Consider the following 18,862-nt stretch of genomic DNA (forward strand, 5'->3'; position numbering starts at 1 on the left):
CTTATAAATAGCCCATGAATATGGACCGGAAGTCCATGGACATGGTGTGGGTGCTACCTTCAATGATCTTCCGGGGCACCTTGCACGTGTGTTATTTTTAAAAGTCAGTGAATAATTTACCGGAATATACTATTTAACGTTATAATATATTACCCAAATATGTAAATATTTTTAACAAAGAAATTATAATTCTTTGGTATCTTATATTTGAATTTGAATGATTTGAAAAAGTGGATAACTTGTTTAATTATTTTTAGATATTATGTTCATTTGTTCAAGAACTGTAGGAGCTTTTAAAAGGAACTGGAGGAAGTCGGGAAGAAACGTGGACGTCTGACGGTACGGTGCTATTTCCTTTCCTTCTTCTCTTTACTTTCTCGCTTATAAGGAAATTGAGGCACGCGAGTGATTAGCGCACCGAGGAAATGTTGCCCCGTAGAAAATCCAGTCACGGAAAGTTATTTGCGCGAGCCAAGCTTCCAGATTCTTGAGTTATTCCCGTTAAGCGCAACTGCGCCGACTTTTTTATCGTCGCAGTTGCGCTAAAAATTATGATTCTGTTCAGTTTTTATTTTAAATACGTCGAGGAAATGCATACGAAGGAAGTGAAGTATTACCGCTCTTTACTCAAAAATCGATAAACGTAACTGTAAAGGTATTTTTAAGAATTTAGGAACGAATAAATGGCAACTGGGTACTTTTTATTCACTTTTGTTTAAGATAATAACGAATTTAAGTCACACGTAAGATTAATGTGGAAGAAAAGTGTTACGTCCGATGAAAATCTAATTAGGGCACATTTAACAATTTGGCGGCAAAATATTCCAGCAAGCCATTTTTAAAGGGTTTCTTTTCAGTCTCGCGACCTCGGTGATTTCTTATCGCTGCCGTGACGTGCAGATTATGCTGAAAATTACGGTCCTGGTCGTAATTTTTTTTTCAGCAACGTCGTTAAGCGTACAGTACAAAAGTGATTTATTATTTATTGCTCGGAAATGCGTTAGCTTTTATAGGGGGCAGATTTCATACCCGAGTAAACATGCATGTATTCTTATGAAATTAATTTCTCTTAAATTTATAACGGCGTAGTTTTACAGCAGGCAGATTATGCACACATTGTGCTTAAAAAATCACCTCCCCGTTTGACGATAATTTTTCCGAGGACTCATTACCGTAAAGATTAAGCAGCAATATTAGCGAAATTTACAGTCCGACATTAATATGGCCGAACCGTTGAAATTAATCGTTTTCAACCGATTGCTCCTTTAGACATTAGACGTCAACGAGTTCTTGAATATCGCCGCGTACATTTCTCATTACGTCCAGAGGCATAATTGAACTCTGTTTCGGTGTGAACGTGCCAGAAATATTACACTTCCCTGCGACGTAAATTGATCACTGACCTTTCACAAACTGCAATTCAACGATTAAAAACTTCATTTTTATTTTCATTACCGTAACTCTAAATAATAACGACATCATTATTTCGGTTGCAATATGCGATAGCATTGAACAATTAATCGGCTTGTTACGTGAGCGGTAAACATAACTATATCAATTTTAACAAATCACTCGTAGTGTACATATAGCTCGGTATGATTCTCTGAGAAGTTTTATCTGAAAGTATCTAGAAACATGGAATGCAGTTTCATGTAGGACAATAGGTACGGCTTGAAATAAATGGATCCACTGAAAGGTGAGAAAGTGATGTCGATGGGAAAACGTAGACACTTCGGTTAACCTAAAGCCTTTATCCCACTAGTACGGGTTCATATGACCCCTTTCTTCCGTAAACTGCAACAAACCTGACACTAGTAAAGATTTTCAATAATTTTATTGCTTAACTAACTTATTTCCCCCACGACTCTCTGACAGAACATGCTTAACAATATGAACAGATCGATACGAACACAAATCCCTATATAGACTTCGCTTGGCGTAGTAACTCGCAATTGCTCGCTCTAATACTTATAGGCAATACGTATCGAATTCAAACAATTTTTTTCTTATATAACAGATGCATCGAATGAAATTCGTGAAATCATAGGTGTAGTGTTTCTTGTGACGTTGACTCGTATGTTCACACGTCTATCGGGAAGAAAAGTTTGTGTTGAACCGATTCGAGGTTTATCGCTTTTATGCCTGCAAAAACAATACAGTTGGCATCTAAAAACAATTCGTGTAATGTTTTTGCTCCGCGGAAGTCGAAGGCTATAATTGATAGACAATCTCGCGGGTAGCAGAGAAGCGCGAAAGAAAGGTCGTTTCGGAAAGTGCATCTTGAAATGGGGATTTCTTCGGTAACAGAAGAAACCGTTTCGCGCCGCCGTAATAGTCAGGCTTTGAGTTTGTCGGGAAATAGTGGTAGCTGTTTCTAGTAGTAGCTCTCTATTACAAGTGCATCCGAGGTAATATTCAAGGGACCCGAGATATTCCGAGATGTCTCAGTGCACGTGCTGCGGCAGCTATACAGCTGTATTATGGGATAATGAGCACAAATAAACATATGCATCTTGAGCTAAAATTTCGCGTGGAAACATTAGAAAGTGATTTGCTCTACTTTTGTGGTCAGCTTTTGAATTTCTCCTCAAACAATTAAATCTGACACTTCCAATAGTCCGCTATTACAAAACGCACCATCTAAGGTAGCACGCAAGTGGTCTAGGGTATTCCAAAGGTCCCAATCACTGATCTATACATATCCTAACTGGCTAGCTGATACAGATTTGTTCTATATGAAGGGAACTTCGACGAATTCAAGGCACCCCAGCACTAATTACATATAGGCAGCGACATTAAATGAGTAACACGGGCGCATGTGTAAAAGTTTTGAACCGTCAACCTGTCAATCGCGGCAATGACAAACGTTGAACCGTAAACGTTTAAGGGATAAAGGACAGAGTAGACATAATTTACGGGTAAAATAGTGGATATTGTAAGAAAGCTTCGACTAAAACAAAATGTTAATTATTTTTCCAATAAATGTAATTTGACCCTTCTTATACTATCTACTGTTGAATGACGCGTTGTTTTGACACATGCGCAAATACTAGAATGTTAGTTTATGTGCCCGTGATCAGAGAGCTTTGGCCGCTTCAAAACGTCCCGCCGTTTTTTAGGATATCAGCTTGTATATTATATAGGATAGGAATGGGAAACCAGTTAGTATATAAATCAGTGGTCCCAATACATAGGTGTGCTCTGGCAACTGCATCGCCAATACCATGGCATAACCCTGCATAAACAAACACGTGCATCGGAACGAGACCATTTGCAACGGGACTGGCGAGCGGTGCTGAGAAGCAAACATGTTTGTTTCTGTCAGTCGATCTTCAGGCTTCGGCTCCCTCTCTTAATGCATCTTCTCGAGCACGGATGCACGTGAGGCCCGAGAGCGCTGCTTGATTCCAGCCGATAAATATAACCTGGATATACGTTATGCGTTTAATACACGTCTTGGCCGTAGCGATCTACCGTACAACGCGAGACCACCTCCATTTCTTCGGGAAAAGTGAGGATCGAGGCGCCTAATCGACGATCTTGTTCCGCGTTGCGAAATCACGACTTTGCGAAAAAGGGACAAAAATAACGCGGGATATCATGTGACATGTAAATGCGCCGGCTGGTTCAACGGTTTTGAAGCTCATTCGATCGAAGTACTCCTCGAGGAAGATCTAAGGACTTTTGCGAAAGTCTAGAACGCTGACGAAGAGCGTTAAAGAGGAATACGTAAGCGGAAAACAGTTAACGTTTATGACGACTTTGCCTTAATTTTCGGAGATTATTCTCGCGATTTTTGGTACGGTCAGCGAAGTATCGTGAAAAACTGAGCACCGATTTCATAAGTATCGACGGTTTGGATATGACAAAGAAGATGGTCTCATGTCACCTGTTCAAAAAGGCGACGCGAGTTAACGTTGTGAGATAATTTACGAGAAGAAACTATTCATTAAGCCCATCTTGCGCCCAAAAAGGGTACAATTTAAATTGACAATATTACCGAAATCTCCGTAATTCCCTCGGCAAATGAAATAAAAATTACGAATTATCCCAACAAATTAAAATATCCTAACAACGATCACTTCATTATTGTGTATCGGCCTCCTCGGGGCGACGAAAGATTTTGGCGGCACTTTCTAATCTCCTCATCCGCAGATTTGAATGATGCCCTTTGATGAAAATGATAAAAAATGAGCCGAATTACAATCACCAATACGACTTATTTTTTCTTCTCCGAATTTATCGGCGCAATTATCTCCCGCGGACCATCAGGCTACATAAAGCGCCTCGGCGCCCGACGCTATTCCCGTGGGATATCTCGCAAAATGAAGCCGTAATTGAAAGGGATGCTTTCGCGCGGATAGTCCTAATAATAGACTTAATAGAGACACGCTCATTGAAGGGGGTAGGCGCGTTTACGTTCCGTCGGCGGAGCGCAGGGCGCGTCCAGGGCGCAAACGGCGTCGGGACGGCAAGGGGCGTCGGGCGATAAGGGGCCGAGGGGCTCGAGTTGGCAAGAGTAACGCCACGTCGCGCCGCCGTGTGTGGCTTCGAGCCCTCCTGTCTCATTTGAACGCGATTATTTATGTTTTCTTCCGTTCAACCGGCCCGACGCCGACGCCTGCAGCCACTAAAACCATCGCCTCCTCCTTCGGGTCCCCTCTTCGCGCGCACCGCACCCGCACACGAGCCATCTACTATGCCCGCTCCGAGATTCGTCAACTATCGTCTCGTGTTCGTCGGTGACGTCTGCCTGCCGTCTCTCCTTCGGCCCTGCCCAACTCTAATTGGAGAAACCCTGGAAACCGGAGATTTAAGCGGGACTCCTCTGGACCCTCTTTCGACTAACCGATCCCGACAAATTGATGATATCCGACGCGCGTACTCGGTATGTAATTGGTGGGGAAAGTTAGCAGAAAATTTGCCCCGTGAAACTTCGCGTGCTGCTTCGCACCCGTCGAGGTTGAATAAGGCAAACGGATGGATGTGAGATGTCGAGAATACATTGCAAGCGAGAGAAATTTTCAATACAAATTATGGTTAGGGAATAAAGTGTGGTCGTAGACGACATGAACACGGGTATCGTTTTCTACCGTTTGATGTATGATCTCGTATCCCGTACTAAATGTGACGACCGAGAGGAGTTCGCAACATTTGAGGTTTTCAGAGACGCGTATATGAATAATGTCTCGGATGAATTACTATTTTTCATGCCAGACTTCAAAGCGTTAGCTACGTTTACGGGCCGCCACTAACTCGGGTTGACACTTTTTAGTCGTAACTTGATCCCTCCGAAATGTGGGAAACCAGTATTACGTGCTGAAGAAATGAACAGATTTCTCGCCGAAATGCTAATCGTCTCGTTACTCTTGATTAGGTGAAACGTCATTACGGGAGAAATTTAGCCCTCGACCATGTATATCGGATCGTGTTGTAAACGAAGTGAAGAATTCAACGGTAGCGGTAAAGACAAGTATAACGGAGATGCTGACTGTTTTCGACTATCTTCGGCTTATCTACCACTTAAATCCTCTCTTCCGTTTCATTAGGGGCGTTCGCGGTTTGCCCCAAACTCAAATCGTGGTAGTGGCTCTTCCAATGACTCGGCACATCGATGCCTCTAATAACTAGATGTACTAGATTGCGCGTTAAATTAGTTAGATCAAAACCCAGATTAGAAGGCAGGAAATCTAAAGTAGCGCCTCCTAATGTATACCCAGGGTAGACCAACGTGTAAACGCGAGCACTTAGTGCGCCTACGCAGGCCATCAATTTCACGGTTAAACCGCAATTTCCCAAATGTTATCGGATGTAACGAACCATTCCCGCCGTATTAACACGATCGGTGAAAAAAAAAAAAAAATACTTAAAGAAAGAAATTGGTACAGCCAATCGTCCACATATTGTTAACGCTCTCTTGCAGGCTTGTAAAGTTTTTCAAATCTATAATACCCTATCACTGACGGAAAGCAGTTATTACACCGAGTCGGTAACAGGAACGATAAGGGGAATAAAAGGTACATTCCAGAATTTATGAGCGCGAATACGCCCGCTAGAATGCCGTAAAGATCGAATGTCAATTTCACAAGCATCTCGAGCGAACAGAAATTAATAAGAAAAAGAAGTTTTCAGTTCTCCAGTTTCAGGAAGTTGATTCTGAACGTCAGCTCTCCGAAGCTCCTCTTGCTCTTTTACCTCTGGGAGGTTAATTAAGACCTGCGCGGACGCCGGAAGCTCCCGACGTCGGGACACCGCCGGACGTCTCGGGGCGTCCTCGGACCTGCGCCGGGACGTTTTTATCGTCTCTCCCTACCCGGGACGAATCCTCGAACCAGGGCGCAATCGCGTCGACGCCCCGTCGACCAATCGCGTGACGGCACGCTAAGGTGGAACCGCGCCGACACCCTATTTGCCAATTCCGTCGTGCCGTGACGCGACGACCGCGTCGCCCCGTCGACGTCCCGTTTTGCCCTATTACTCGTCCAGCGATAAGGGCCTCGCGACGACCTTTCCGTCTACCCCTCGACCTGGTGGCAAATTTGGAAGTATCTCAAATCTCGACAAATTCAAGTCGTCTAGAGAAGTCAATTCTCGAGCAAAGCACGGAAAGGCGAGCGTCTTGGGAAATGTTCCGTGCACACACAGCAAGTAAATGTGGGGAATTGATTAGTTCGAGGTATGAAACTCGGTAGAGTTTCTAGGGTAAAGTACGGATAGATGCCCATAGGATAGATGTTTCCCAGATCTTTGAGATAAAAGTACTTTTAGCAACTTGATGTCACTGGTCGCATAGACCCTCCCCCCCGGAACTACACTTACTTTTTGTTAATTTTGCTAAGATTAAAAATACGATTTTTCAAACAAATTGATTATGATTTCATTTATTTTCCCTTAGGAGATCTATCTCACCTGAGTGGGATAGATGCCTTTAGAAGTACACGGCGCAAAACACTGACCTGGTAATTAATTGCGATGTTTAGCCTGGCTCGTCAAATTGAATAGAAAATGACGTTTTCTGAACCTCTTGAATGAGTATTGTCAACTTTAATCAGGTCATCGAGATCGGACCATTTTTTCGCATTTTTTGAGCTACGGTACTGATTGGTACCGATTGATACATTTAATACAGAGATATGCAATTTGAAATATTTCACTTCGCTTGGGTTATTATTTTTCAAATGTCGAGTTCAGAGCTACCGAGTGGTGATTAGGGAGTTGTACTATATTGCGGTCTCGTTAACTTAAGAATAATGTATTTCTTATAGGGCTTGGATGGCTTCAATGTTAAGATGAGCCTCGATTATCTATTGCACGTCCTAAGCTTGCTCTCTGCAAATGTTAAAGTTTTTCGATATGTAAGACAAGACCTTCCGCAGGCTTTGTGCCGGGATCATAGATCGATCCGGGGCAAATAATTAAATTTATAGTCTATTTTAAGGTTTAGAGCGTTGCAAATGTAGTAGCGGAAAGTTATTGCTGGCGAAAAGTGATTAAGTGAGAGTCCAGAATTTTGGGTTGATTAAGTTTAGGCGCCCCATTTGGAGAATCTTACGTGGATTCGAAAGGTGTGAAATTTCCCGGAGAAATCTGTTCTACTCGAGCACCTTTTTTTAGTTAAGCGAACGTTAATTAAGGGTTGGCGTGAATGTACCCCTTTCAGTCTTCGCGGCGAAAAGTGCTAATTTTACAGTCGATTCCTAGCATTAAAGTAAGTATAGCGTGGTATGGTAATAATTAACATATGCAACGTGCAAAAATACCAAAGCGAGAAGTCTAGAAATTAGCTCTGCTAAAAAAGGTTACAAGTGAGTTTAAAAATAATACGTTTAAAAAAATCAGCTTTCGATGGATAACGATACAACTAACGACAGCGACAAAAGATGGCCCTTTTCCTACAGCGGCCTGCATTCTTGACCTACAGCAACGCAGTTAACCAAGATTTTCCTCAACACGTGGAAACACTTAGTGGCTTTCTAACTTCCAAAAAACGTCGGACCGATCCTTTTCGGAGTTTCTGAAAATACTAAGTGGACGGACGAAAAATGGACGTCACTCTGGACGGATATGAGCACTTCCAAGCAGAAATCTAGCCGAAGGACGAACAACCGAACGGTTGTTAATAGTTTGCAGTTAATAGTACAGAAATCTCGACTCTGATAAATCCTCTTTGACAACATTTAACGTAACACGATATTTCATATAAAGTAACATGCACGTCAGCGAATGATGCACACATTACGCGTCACATCACATCATATCTGGTCTCAATATTTCCCTCGACTTTCTTCTGCATCAACTTTCATCATTTTAATGGTTAGCATTTACAACCTCCGTTAACAACACGAGCAAGTAAACGTCACATCTGCCCGTAAAAAAGAAAATTGTAGCGCCCGATAATAAATTCACTGAAGTCAGAGTGAATCCCATTATTCGGGAATCTCCTGCCACCGAGACAACCCTCAAGGACCCATCTCGCCCAGAGTAGGCGAAAAGGCCAGCCAGAGACGAAAACTTACCGAGATAGATACGAGATAACGAATTTAAATCCCGCAGGAAGTGGAACGAAGTCGACACGTCGCGTCGGTCCGGACGAGTTCGGCCTCGAAGGCCAGAGCACGCTCCTTTTCCGTCCCATTCCGTCTCCCCGAGAAGAAAGGTGTAGCGGCGCCCGAGGGGCAGAAGGAGAGAGGCGTAACGCGATAGATAAGCCAATCTCGTGGATGGCCAGGGAGGAAGAGGACGGAGAACGGCGATGGTCGCGGCGTCGGCGCTGCCGGGACGCCGGCGGTGGTTAGGGGGAAGAGAGAGCAGTTAAGTTATGAATTATGACGTGGTGCGAGCGAGAAAGACGGATCGAGTCGGTCGTAAGGTCGTTACGAGAGCCGAGTCGGCCGAGGAGGAGGCAAAAACTGACTGCAACGATACTTACGTAGCGCGCCGGCTCACGGGAAGTCGGCGCAAAAAATCACGCTAAACGAGCATCCACTCTGCGGTTTTAGAAGGCGGCCAAGTGCGAAGCCGACCGGCACCTCGACACTACACGGAGAGGAGGATTCGACGTTTCCCCGGGAACTCGGCCGACTGCCTCGAAAAACTACTTCCTGGCTGGTCGCCCTCGGTTAACCAGGAGACACGTTGGATCGGTTAACTCGAGCGGCTTTAAGGTGATACGAGAGGGTAATTCCATAAACAAGAAACGTCAAAATATTAATAAAACTTTCCTCCAAATTGGGAGTATCGAAGAATTTGAAACTTCAGCATGTGAAAATGAAACTTCAAATGAAACTTCACGAGCATCGCGTTCTTCCTTAGAGCCTTCATAATTACGCACCGAAGTTTCAAATGATTCGGTGCACCCAATTTGGAGAGGAGTCTTACAAATATTTTAACGTTTTATATATATATAGAATGACCCTTTCGTATCACCCTAACCCTTTAGAGCGTTCAGCCCTCTTGACGTATGGGCGAATTTCATCAGGGCGTGCAAGCAATAGTGGACCAATCGTCGGACGCACCTATGGGTCCATAGCGCTCAATGGGTTAAAATATGACTCTTGACTTATAGTGTGGAAACGGGGGTCGGCATCCGTGGATATCCTAGGGCTGCGCTTACGAAGAACTTTGTGTACCACATGCCTCCCGGTAGTATTTTATGGTTTTAGGTGAATTTTAAGAAATCTTTACAGGGAAGGAATCAAATTAAACATCGCCGAGATGTAAGGGCGATTCGGACATAGGTACCCGTACCGTATCCGGGCGGGGCACTGATGGAAATGTCATCTTAGATGTATATCGGGGTATTCATATGTATCCATATCCGTTCGTCCGTAAGATCGGGTCAGGGCCAGTGCTCCAGCCAGTGATTCGATCCAACGTTTTCCTTGACCGAGCGGTACGGTCCGATGCCGGCACTGACACATCTGACCGGCATCCGGACGTCCTGTCGACGCGTTGCGGCTGGAAATCAGTAGTATTCCACATTCGCGCTAGTTTGACGTCCGCAGACGTCCCGAACCAATGGCTACATCACGGCACGGGACGCAGATTAGGGAAAAGTGCAAACACCCTTTACGGACGTACACGTACACGGCACGGAATCGACCTTTACTCGTCTTTTAAAATCGATCTTTCGTATTGTAGTTTCAAACGTGGCCGGTCCCGTTTGGCCTTACCAGTCGGACTTCTCGCAATTATTTCCGGAAATGTGAGATTTGGAAGATAATTCGACCCACGGGAAACCCTGTTGTTCGCTATCCGCTTACCTCGGGTACACCGTATAAGCACGCCACTCGCCGATCCCTTTTCCGCGCCCCTTCGACGCATACCACGACATCGCTCATCGGGTTCGCGTTCTCCAGACCCGACGGATACACAACAGGGTGGGAGCTCGGCCGCCGACGAAGAGGGCCTGGAAGCCGAGCTTCCTCTCGGTTCCTTTTCTCCTGGGCTATTTCGGTGGCCGGTTGAAAAGCCGTCGAGAGCCGCTCGCTCGTCGAACGTTGCCGAACGCGAGCCGGTCGCCGCTCTCGCCTTCGAGTTTGACGCGTCCACCTCTCGCCCCCTCTGGTCTCGGGCCGCGCAAGAACGGTAACGAGGACTCGAGAAAAGGAGGGAGAGAGAGACGCTCAAAGCGAGGGGGGTGCAAAGCGAGAACGAGACGCCGAAGTGGCGAAGATACGGAAGGAGAACTGTCCCGAGGTAATTGCCAGGGCATCTCTTCGCACCTCATCATCATCATCAACAGCTCGGCCGCTGTCGTCGTCCCAACGAGGGTAGGACCCGGACCACCCGTTCGCTTTGAGTACTCGAGGCGCGTACATTACGTTCCTGGCTCCCCCCTTCGGAAGGTGGGAAACACCGAGGGACTCGAAGAAAGGGAGGACCAAAGCCGAGAGGGATCGGACGAAGACGGAAGGCCCGGCATGCGCCGCGCACCTCCATTCGTCTATTGTCGCCTCCGAAGATCACAGATACCCTGAGCTAGATTCCGCGCATACTCGCGACCCCCTCGCGACCCCCCGCGACCCGATCGTTAGGAGGCGCGGGGCTCGAGAGGGCGGACGCCGAGCGCCGCGACGCCCCGGGAATGCGACGTCGCCGACCTGGACCACACATGCCGCCGCTCCTCTAAACGACTATCGTGAAATATGATAACGCGCCCGCCACCCCCCGGACACCCCTCGCGACCGGGTCCCCGTTTTCGCCGAGTTCCTCGCCGCGGCGTCGAGCCGGAGGATCAAAGGGTTTCCTTTCGCGCCGACCTCGGTCAAACGCGAGGCTTCCCCGCACCTCTGGCTCGGAGGTCGTCTAGACGAGGGAATTTCAGGCGGCCGATCGGATTCGACTTCGGCATCGAGGGAGATTAGGAGTGATTTACGCATCGGAGGCAAAGCGCGGATGCGGCATTCCGCGATTGGGTACCTATTTCGGATGGCGGTTGAACCTTGGGGGAAAATGGATATCTCTGTGCTCCCTGGTCCAATTATAATGTTGTCTTAATAAGATAAGGTTTAAATCATTTTATTTAACGTCTTCGGCACCTAAAGCTGACTTTTCTGCGACGGTGCACATAAACGGACATTCTGCGGGAAGTGAGGGCAGGACGGAAAAGAGCCTCGCAATGTCCTAGAACGAAAAAGTGCCGACACTTGTACTCGCGCAGGCACAAAAAGACGCGTAGTCCATGCTTTTGTTACATAAAGTACCGCGTGTACCACGGGGGCAAAGTTTTTTAGATCTCGCGTGTTTGCGATACTCGTCTTCGAGCCTGCGACTCGTATTGCAAGGTCAATCTGACCCCCTTTGCAACTTTAATACACGATTAGGTATTGTAAGATAAGGAGCGTTGGGGGGAATGTTGTAATTATTTTTGCACTCAGGGTGTAGATATAAAATAAACGCCTGGCCATAAAAATTCAGTTTCGCCATTCGGATTCAATCCAACTGTGAGCAGTTGATGTTTACATTTATGGAAAGTATTGAAAGTTTCTCTGACATTTGTAACGACTGTTTCGAGATTCGTGCATTCCTAGTTGTATGTAATATTAATGAGGGGAGGCAACTTGACCAGGTGCCAAAAAATGATATTCGACAAACACCGTTGTTTATCGATCTAATGAGCATATTCCTCTGATACGCGCGGTTCACAGCGCCTTCCTAATCATCCAAACAAATTCCCGCTGAGGTATTGAAATATTACGCGGGCACCGTGCCAACCAAAGCTTCCGCTATTTCAACAAATCATTATCCCGGGTTACGCCTACGATTAATCACGTTCGCCCTACTAACAGGAGCAAATAATTCATCACGATACTCTACGTTTTTCCGGCAACATTGAGTCCCAAGGTACCACGAGCTCCGAAAAAGAACCAAGAGGCGACGCGATTACAAATGAACGATCCGCTTGCGGGACCGGGAAAAAGAAAAAAGACTGCGACCGAGGCGAAACCAGCGGGACCCGGTGGAAGCGTTCAGCGGGCCCGTAACAAATTAATGTGGTGACAATTTAACATAAGTAATCGTTTTTGTCGAGCCACCTCGAGTCGTTGCATACCTTGCCTGACCACGCGGAGGAATGTGTTAATGAATTTCTAGGAGGCCGTGGCGACGATTTAACGAATCGATTTCACCTCCAGGTCCGAAATACCATTTCACACCGTGGAAAGAAGAGGAATGGGTCCGGAGGCGGTGAAACGAGACGGAGAAGGAAGAGGTCGAGAACCAGTTCTGGCCGGACGTCATCGGGAGCGGACGAGGAACGAGAAGGGCCAGAAAGGGCCTCGGTGGAGGTCGAGGACGAGGAGGGGTAACGGTAGCTAAATACGAAATGAGACTTACGAGCTGATTCTGATACGCGGTGACGGCCGTGAAGACCGACTCGGGGAATATGAAGGTCTTGTGCGGCTCCTGCTCCAGGTCCTCTATTGGATCGCTGGCTCCGGTGTCTGGCCTCTTAACCAGATGGATGCGCGGCTGATACTTGTGCATCGAGTTCAGGACCAGCTGAAAACCAACGAGACCAAGTTATTCTTCGTCGGACGATGATGTGCCAATTATAGGGTTTAATCGCTTAAGATGATAGGAAGGCGCTGAGAAATTTAATCAAGGTGGATTCATTCAAATTCATGTGTACCCTTTTTGGCGGCAACGTCATTTTGAATACCCAAGAGATACTATAAGCTGGCGCGTCCCGTTACCGATATTTATATTAATGTTGAAGTCATTTACAGTTTATGTTAATAATTATACGAATTGAAGCTTCCATATATCATTTCGATAAATTAATGATGAAGAGATCTACGTAAAACTGTCGAAATCCCGTGAATTCATTATTCTAACGACTGTTTAGGACCAACGTCGCCATCTGTAACGTTTAGCTGCAACTAAATTTTTGCTCGAAAAACACGTGTTAGCCCTGAGACAAGCCAGTATTCTCTTGCAATCGTTGGTGATAGTATTTTCCATATTTTCCCATCTGACTATGTAATATTCCACTTCTACAGTATTCTAAATTCTTCGAGCTAGGTCCTGAAACTCTTTATTTTCGATTCTAAGCCTCCAAGAAGTGTAAAACATCGAAAACGTGCACGGACCATGCGATGTTGGTTCTAGCCTATAAGAATTAATGAATTTTTGATAAAAAATTAAATTTCGTGAATTTTAGGACCTATTTTAGGGCCTCCATATTCACGTGGTAAAATTTGAAATGAATCGGTACACCCAATTCGGAGAATACTTTTACCAACGATTTAACTTCTCAGATATATATAGGCCGACTCGTTCATGTTACCTTAAGGTGAAGTGAAAAACGTCGAAGAACTTAATCGACGTGGTGAACAAAATTTTTCTGAATACTTACGTTGCCGACGTTCGTTTTATATTGACAGCTGTGTCGAATTATATTGGATATTGTACTAAACGGCATACACCACATGTCGTTTTCGTACAATAATTATAAAAAGATCGAAGTAAAACGCCAGAAATCCTCTGAATTCATAGTTTCAGAGTCCCTAATTGACTGCAGAGGGACCCCTGTACCATCTGTGATTTTCATGTGAACTAAATGTTCACTCCGAGACCTGGTATTACCATCGTTTTAGCAAAGCAGCGCATAAAACGCCATTTTGGTTCCGGTTTGGGCTAAGTTAAAAAATTGTATTCAAAAATCCATATTTCAAAAGTATCAGGATAATTCCGAGGTGCTCACGAGACGTGTGTCAAAGTTTCAGATGGTTCGTTTCAATACCATTAAAAAAAAAAAAAAGTGTCTTATTCGAATCGACTGATTTGAGGGGAGTTTCACTTCATCTTAACGATCCGCGACTGACTGTTCGACATCGATGACCGACTGGAAGTCGACGAGGGAGGACCTGATTCTCAACCGTAAACCGCGATGCTCCTCTAGGATTATTTAACCATTTAACGACGACGCTAACGCACCGCGTGTCGTCCGAGATGGTAAAACGTGAAAATCGAAGTCGCAGTATAAATAGACCCTTCTGCCTTTGCGTTGAGGTGCGGTATTTATTTGCGAGGCCACCCATATCTGTGACGCTCCTTTATTATCCTCCAGGAGGAGAAGCGCACAGAAATAGAAGTTACCGTTGCAAGCGCGAGATTTTAGGATGCACACGCCGACAGAGACCCTCTTACCGAATGGAGTAAGTACGGTTAAAAAATGACTATTACAAATTAGCGAAAATACGTTTTCCAGATAGCACCCCAGGAACAGCAAGATTCTTCATGCCTTGGTAAAATACAAAACGTGGAAATATTCTTTCTCTTTTCACGTTTAAGATTTACCGTTAATTATTTTCAATTGTTTCTTTAAGGAAGCTGGGCACTTGAACTGTAAATCGAATTTCACCGTTTGAAACGTTTCTTCCTATTGAATTTTAACATCACTTTCCGTCGCTTTTGAACGCTCGAAAAGTTAGCACGTTATCAAAATTATTCGCATAAATTATTTCATAACATCAAGTAGGCATATCAATTCTAACCGTAGTGGCTAATTTGAATAAAATCGTGTCCCTAGATCATATCTAACCAATTTACCATCCCCGATAGTGTCACAAGTCGATTAGAAGAAATCAAGATCGAAGGTAGGAAAAGTGAAAGGTTCCACGTCTCTCCAGCTGCGGTAGGAAAAAGATAAGATATACAGGGGCGTTTTAGCGTGAAGAGACTTCGGGCCCGATAAGCATCATCTCGGAAAGAAATCCTTGTTCCCCCGTGGACTTCTCGAGGGGGTCAGGTGCTCGTCCCGAACGTCATCGCGCGACGTAGATGGTCTTCGATAAAGAAGGGCTCGTTCAAAGAGCAAACGAACTAGGAATCGTTCCGCGGGGCCAGGTATCCCTCTCATTCAGGGAATCACTTTGGTCGGTCCCAGGACCGGTAACGTTCCAAAATCTAGAGTGAGTGGCGTGAAGAAGCGCGACGGCGTCCCTATTTGCGTCAATCAGCCGATGAATTAAGGCCCAGCCGGCGAAGAGGCAACGGACGAGATCTCCGAAGGGAGATCGTCAAGGAGGATGGGTGGGCACCCGAGGTGTATCGGACCCTTTGTCGAAATACAAGCCGCGTTGTGTAGTCGCCGGTCCCCCTGACGCGAACCATTAGGCATCACTCAACGCCGCCGAAAAGTGGTAGCCCTCTCGAGGATGAAACGAATAATCGACTGCAGCGGTCGATTACCGAAGGACCTGTGCGACAACTTGCAACGTCGGTTGGCCTGCGAAAAAGACGTACCAAGAAACGACATGACCGATGGCTTGGAAGCCTGTCACGGCAATTAGTCGCGTTGCGAGCTAAGATGCAACGCCCCGAATCGAAATTCTAACTCTGCCTTTACATGCGCTCTTTGAGTCCCACATTCGACTCTTTAAGACGAAGTGAAACCCCCCTCAAAACAGTCGATTACAATGAGACACCTTTTTTTAAGGGCATTGGATCGAACCCTTTGAAACTTTGACACATGACTCGTGAGCACCTAGGACTTATCCTGACATTTTTGAAATTTGGATTTTTCTCTGGTAATCGATAAACTCGCATTTGAATGGGATAAAGGCAAGGAAAGTATCTTATGCGCTGCTTTGCTAAAACGATGGTAATACCAGGTCTCGGAGTGAACATTTAGTTCACACGAAAATCACAGATGGTGCAAGGGTCCTTCTGCAGTCAATTAAGGCCTCAGAAACCATGAATTCAGAGGATTTTTGCAATTTTACTTCGATTTCTATATAATTATTGTACAAAAACGGCACGTGTTGTATGCCAATTAGGACAATATCCAATATGATTCGACACAGCTGTCAATATAAAAACGAATGCCGGCAACATAGGTATTTAGAAAAATCTTTTAGAAATATATCGCACTTTTAAGGTCTAAGCAGGATCTCAATTCTGTAGAAGTTCTACAAGCTACCCTTCCTTACATTATCTCAAAACCTATTTAAGATGATATGAAAGGGTCATTCTATATATATAAAACGTCAATATATTTATAAAACTTTTCTTCACACTGGGTGCACCGAATAATTTGAAACTTTAACACGTGATTATGGAGACCCTAAGGAAGAGCGCGATGCTCGTGAAATATTATTATTCACAAAAAGTGTGATTTTGGTTCTAGTTAAGACTAAATAAAAAAACCTTTGTTTGAAAAATGAAATGTCACGAGCATCGCGTTCTTCCTTAGGACCTCCATAATCACGTGTTAAAGTTTCAAATGAGTCGGTGCACCCAATTTAGAGAAAAATGTTATCAATATTTTAATATATAGAATGACCCTTTCATATCAGCTCAAAGCCTATAATCAGAGATTCCAAGTAGGATCACAATTTCGACTCGGAGTTTCCACCTTTCCTGAATCCACAAGGTCCCTTGGGACCACTTTCAAGAGATAAGATTATCCCGCAGCAGAAAAGGAAAAAAAGTAACAATGCCAAGAAACGGAATCGCGTATCGGTTTGTTTCATAAAATTAGCCCCGTTTGGCGCGAGCCTTGGATATGCTTTATCGTCGGTTTCGAGAAAGGGAACCCTCTGGCGACGTCGCCAGGAAACAGGTACGGGACGCGAGGGTAACGGGTGCGAGAATCGGCCCGATAACTCGTGCACCAGATAGAGTTCGGCGAAGCCAATTAGCGAAGGGGCTTAATAAATCGGAACAAGTAGGTAGACAAGAATACGTCGCTGGGAGATCTGGCCTGTGCGAAGCCTCGCGCCCCGCTAATGCATAACTCATTTGAATAGGAACCGGTCTATCGCTGCCGCTAATTGCCATGAAGATTTAATCGAGGAGCTCCGTATTTCGAATCGATAGTCCACGCCAAAGCGTTGCAGGCTTTGGCAGCCTCGCTCGAGATATTAGCGAATAGGTGAACGGTTTCATTAGCCGCGCGATACTTTAATCGGGTTTCCGCCTCCGCCGCGACGCCGAATCCGACCTTTGGACGGATTATTGGAGAACGGCGAACTTGGTATCGCGGCTGTCGCGAAACTGCTCGTTCGAGACAACAACCTAAGAGCTATATCGGTTACCAAGAGTTATATCGGTGTATCAGTTCCCAGCTCGCATTTCCCTGCATTACCGCAGGTGCTACTTTCAAGCTTCCCGTCGTTGATTTCAACAGAATCCGAGAGAAAATTATGTTACCACTACTTTTATAGCCAACCTAGCTACACCTGCTGACATTTCCGAATACATGCTGGGAAGCTGTTGATATGCTTGAAGTAACTAATCCGCGGATCGCGGTTAACGACTAACTTTCAGAGCTACGCAAAAAGAAGGCGTTTGGGTATTAAGATGCAATTTGAAATCATACCTCGCGATAATATCGACCTGGAGATAAATCCATGTTACAAAATGATGACGTGTACCCATTTATACTTATCCGGAAGACAACAGTTGCGACAAGCCTTCCTTTATTATCGACGTCGGAATAATGGCGTTTTAATCGACGAAACCAATTTACAACCAGCAACTTATACGCGAAAGTTCCATGGAGATATAAGGAAGCATAGAGAACGGATTGCAGAAAAAAAACTAGCGTATAAACCTATCGAAGACAATAAAACTGATAATTTTTTAAGTGCAATTGTTCGCGACTCGATCAAACGATGGATGGCTTAAGGTGATATGAAAAGCGATGAGATATTTAATTGACGTCGATAAAATAAAATTCATCCATACCCTTTTTGGTGATAACGTCATTTTGAATACTCAAGAGTACAAGAATATAAGCTGGCGCGTCCCGTTACCGACATTTATATTTACGTTGAAGTCTTTTACAGTCTACATTAAGAATTATACGAACTGAGCATTCCATATGTCATTTCGGTAAATTAAAGATGAAGAGACCGACGTAAAACTGTCGAAATCCCGTGAATTCATTATTCTAACGACTGTTTAGGACCAACCTCGCCATCTGTGACGTTTAGCTGCAACTAAATTTTTCCTCTAGAAATACGTGTTAGCCTCGAGACAAGCCAGCATTCTCTTGCCATCGTTGGTGAAAGTATTTTCCATATTTTCCCGTCTCACTCTATACTCTTCCATTTCTACGGTATTCTAAATTGTTCGAGCTAGGTCCTGAAACTTCATTTCCGATGCTAAGCCTCCAAGAAGCGTAAAACATCGAAAACGTGCACGGACCACGCGAAATTGATTCTGGTCCATGATAAATAAATAAATTTTTAATGAAAAATGAAATTTCTCGAGTCTCAAGACCTACTTTAGGGCCTCCATATTCGCGTGGTAGAACTTGAAACGAATCGGTACGCCTAATTCGAAGAATATTTTCACCAACCATTTGACTTCTCAGACATATATAGACTGACTCTATCATATCATATGAAGC

At 44.8% G+C, this 18,862-nt stretch overlaps 1 protein-coding gene across 1 annotated transcript in view; it reads right to left on the reverse strand.

Moving 5' to 3' along the window:
* Nucleotides 1-18,862, reverse strand: part of LOC105699014 (T-box transcription factor TBX20) — a 59,508-nt gene that overhangs the window by 10,636 nt on the left and 30,010 nt on the right. The window contains exon 4 of the mRNA XM_012423715.1: nucleotides 12,838-13,002. Coding sequence (XP_012279138.1) covers nucleotides 12,838-13,002 — 165 coding nt within the window. The remainder of the gene's footprint in view (nucleotides 1-12,837; nucleotides 13,003-18,862) is intronic.

This window comes from Orussus abietinus, unplaced genomic scaffold (assembly GCF_000612105.2).
Source record: "Orussus abietinus isolate OABI.00-Male unplaced genomic scaffold, Oabi_2.0 scaffold71, whole genome shotgun sequence".
NCBI classification, from domain to species: Eukaryota; Metazoa; Arthropoda; class Insecta; order Hymenoptera; family Orussidae; genus Orussus; species Orussus abietinus.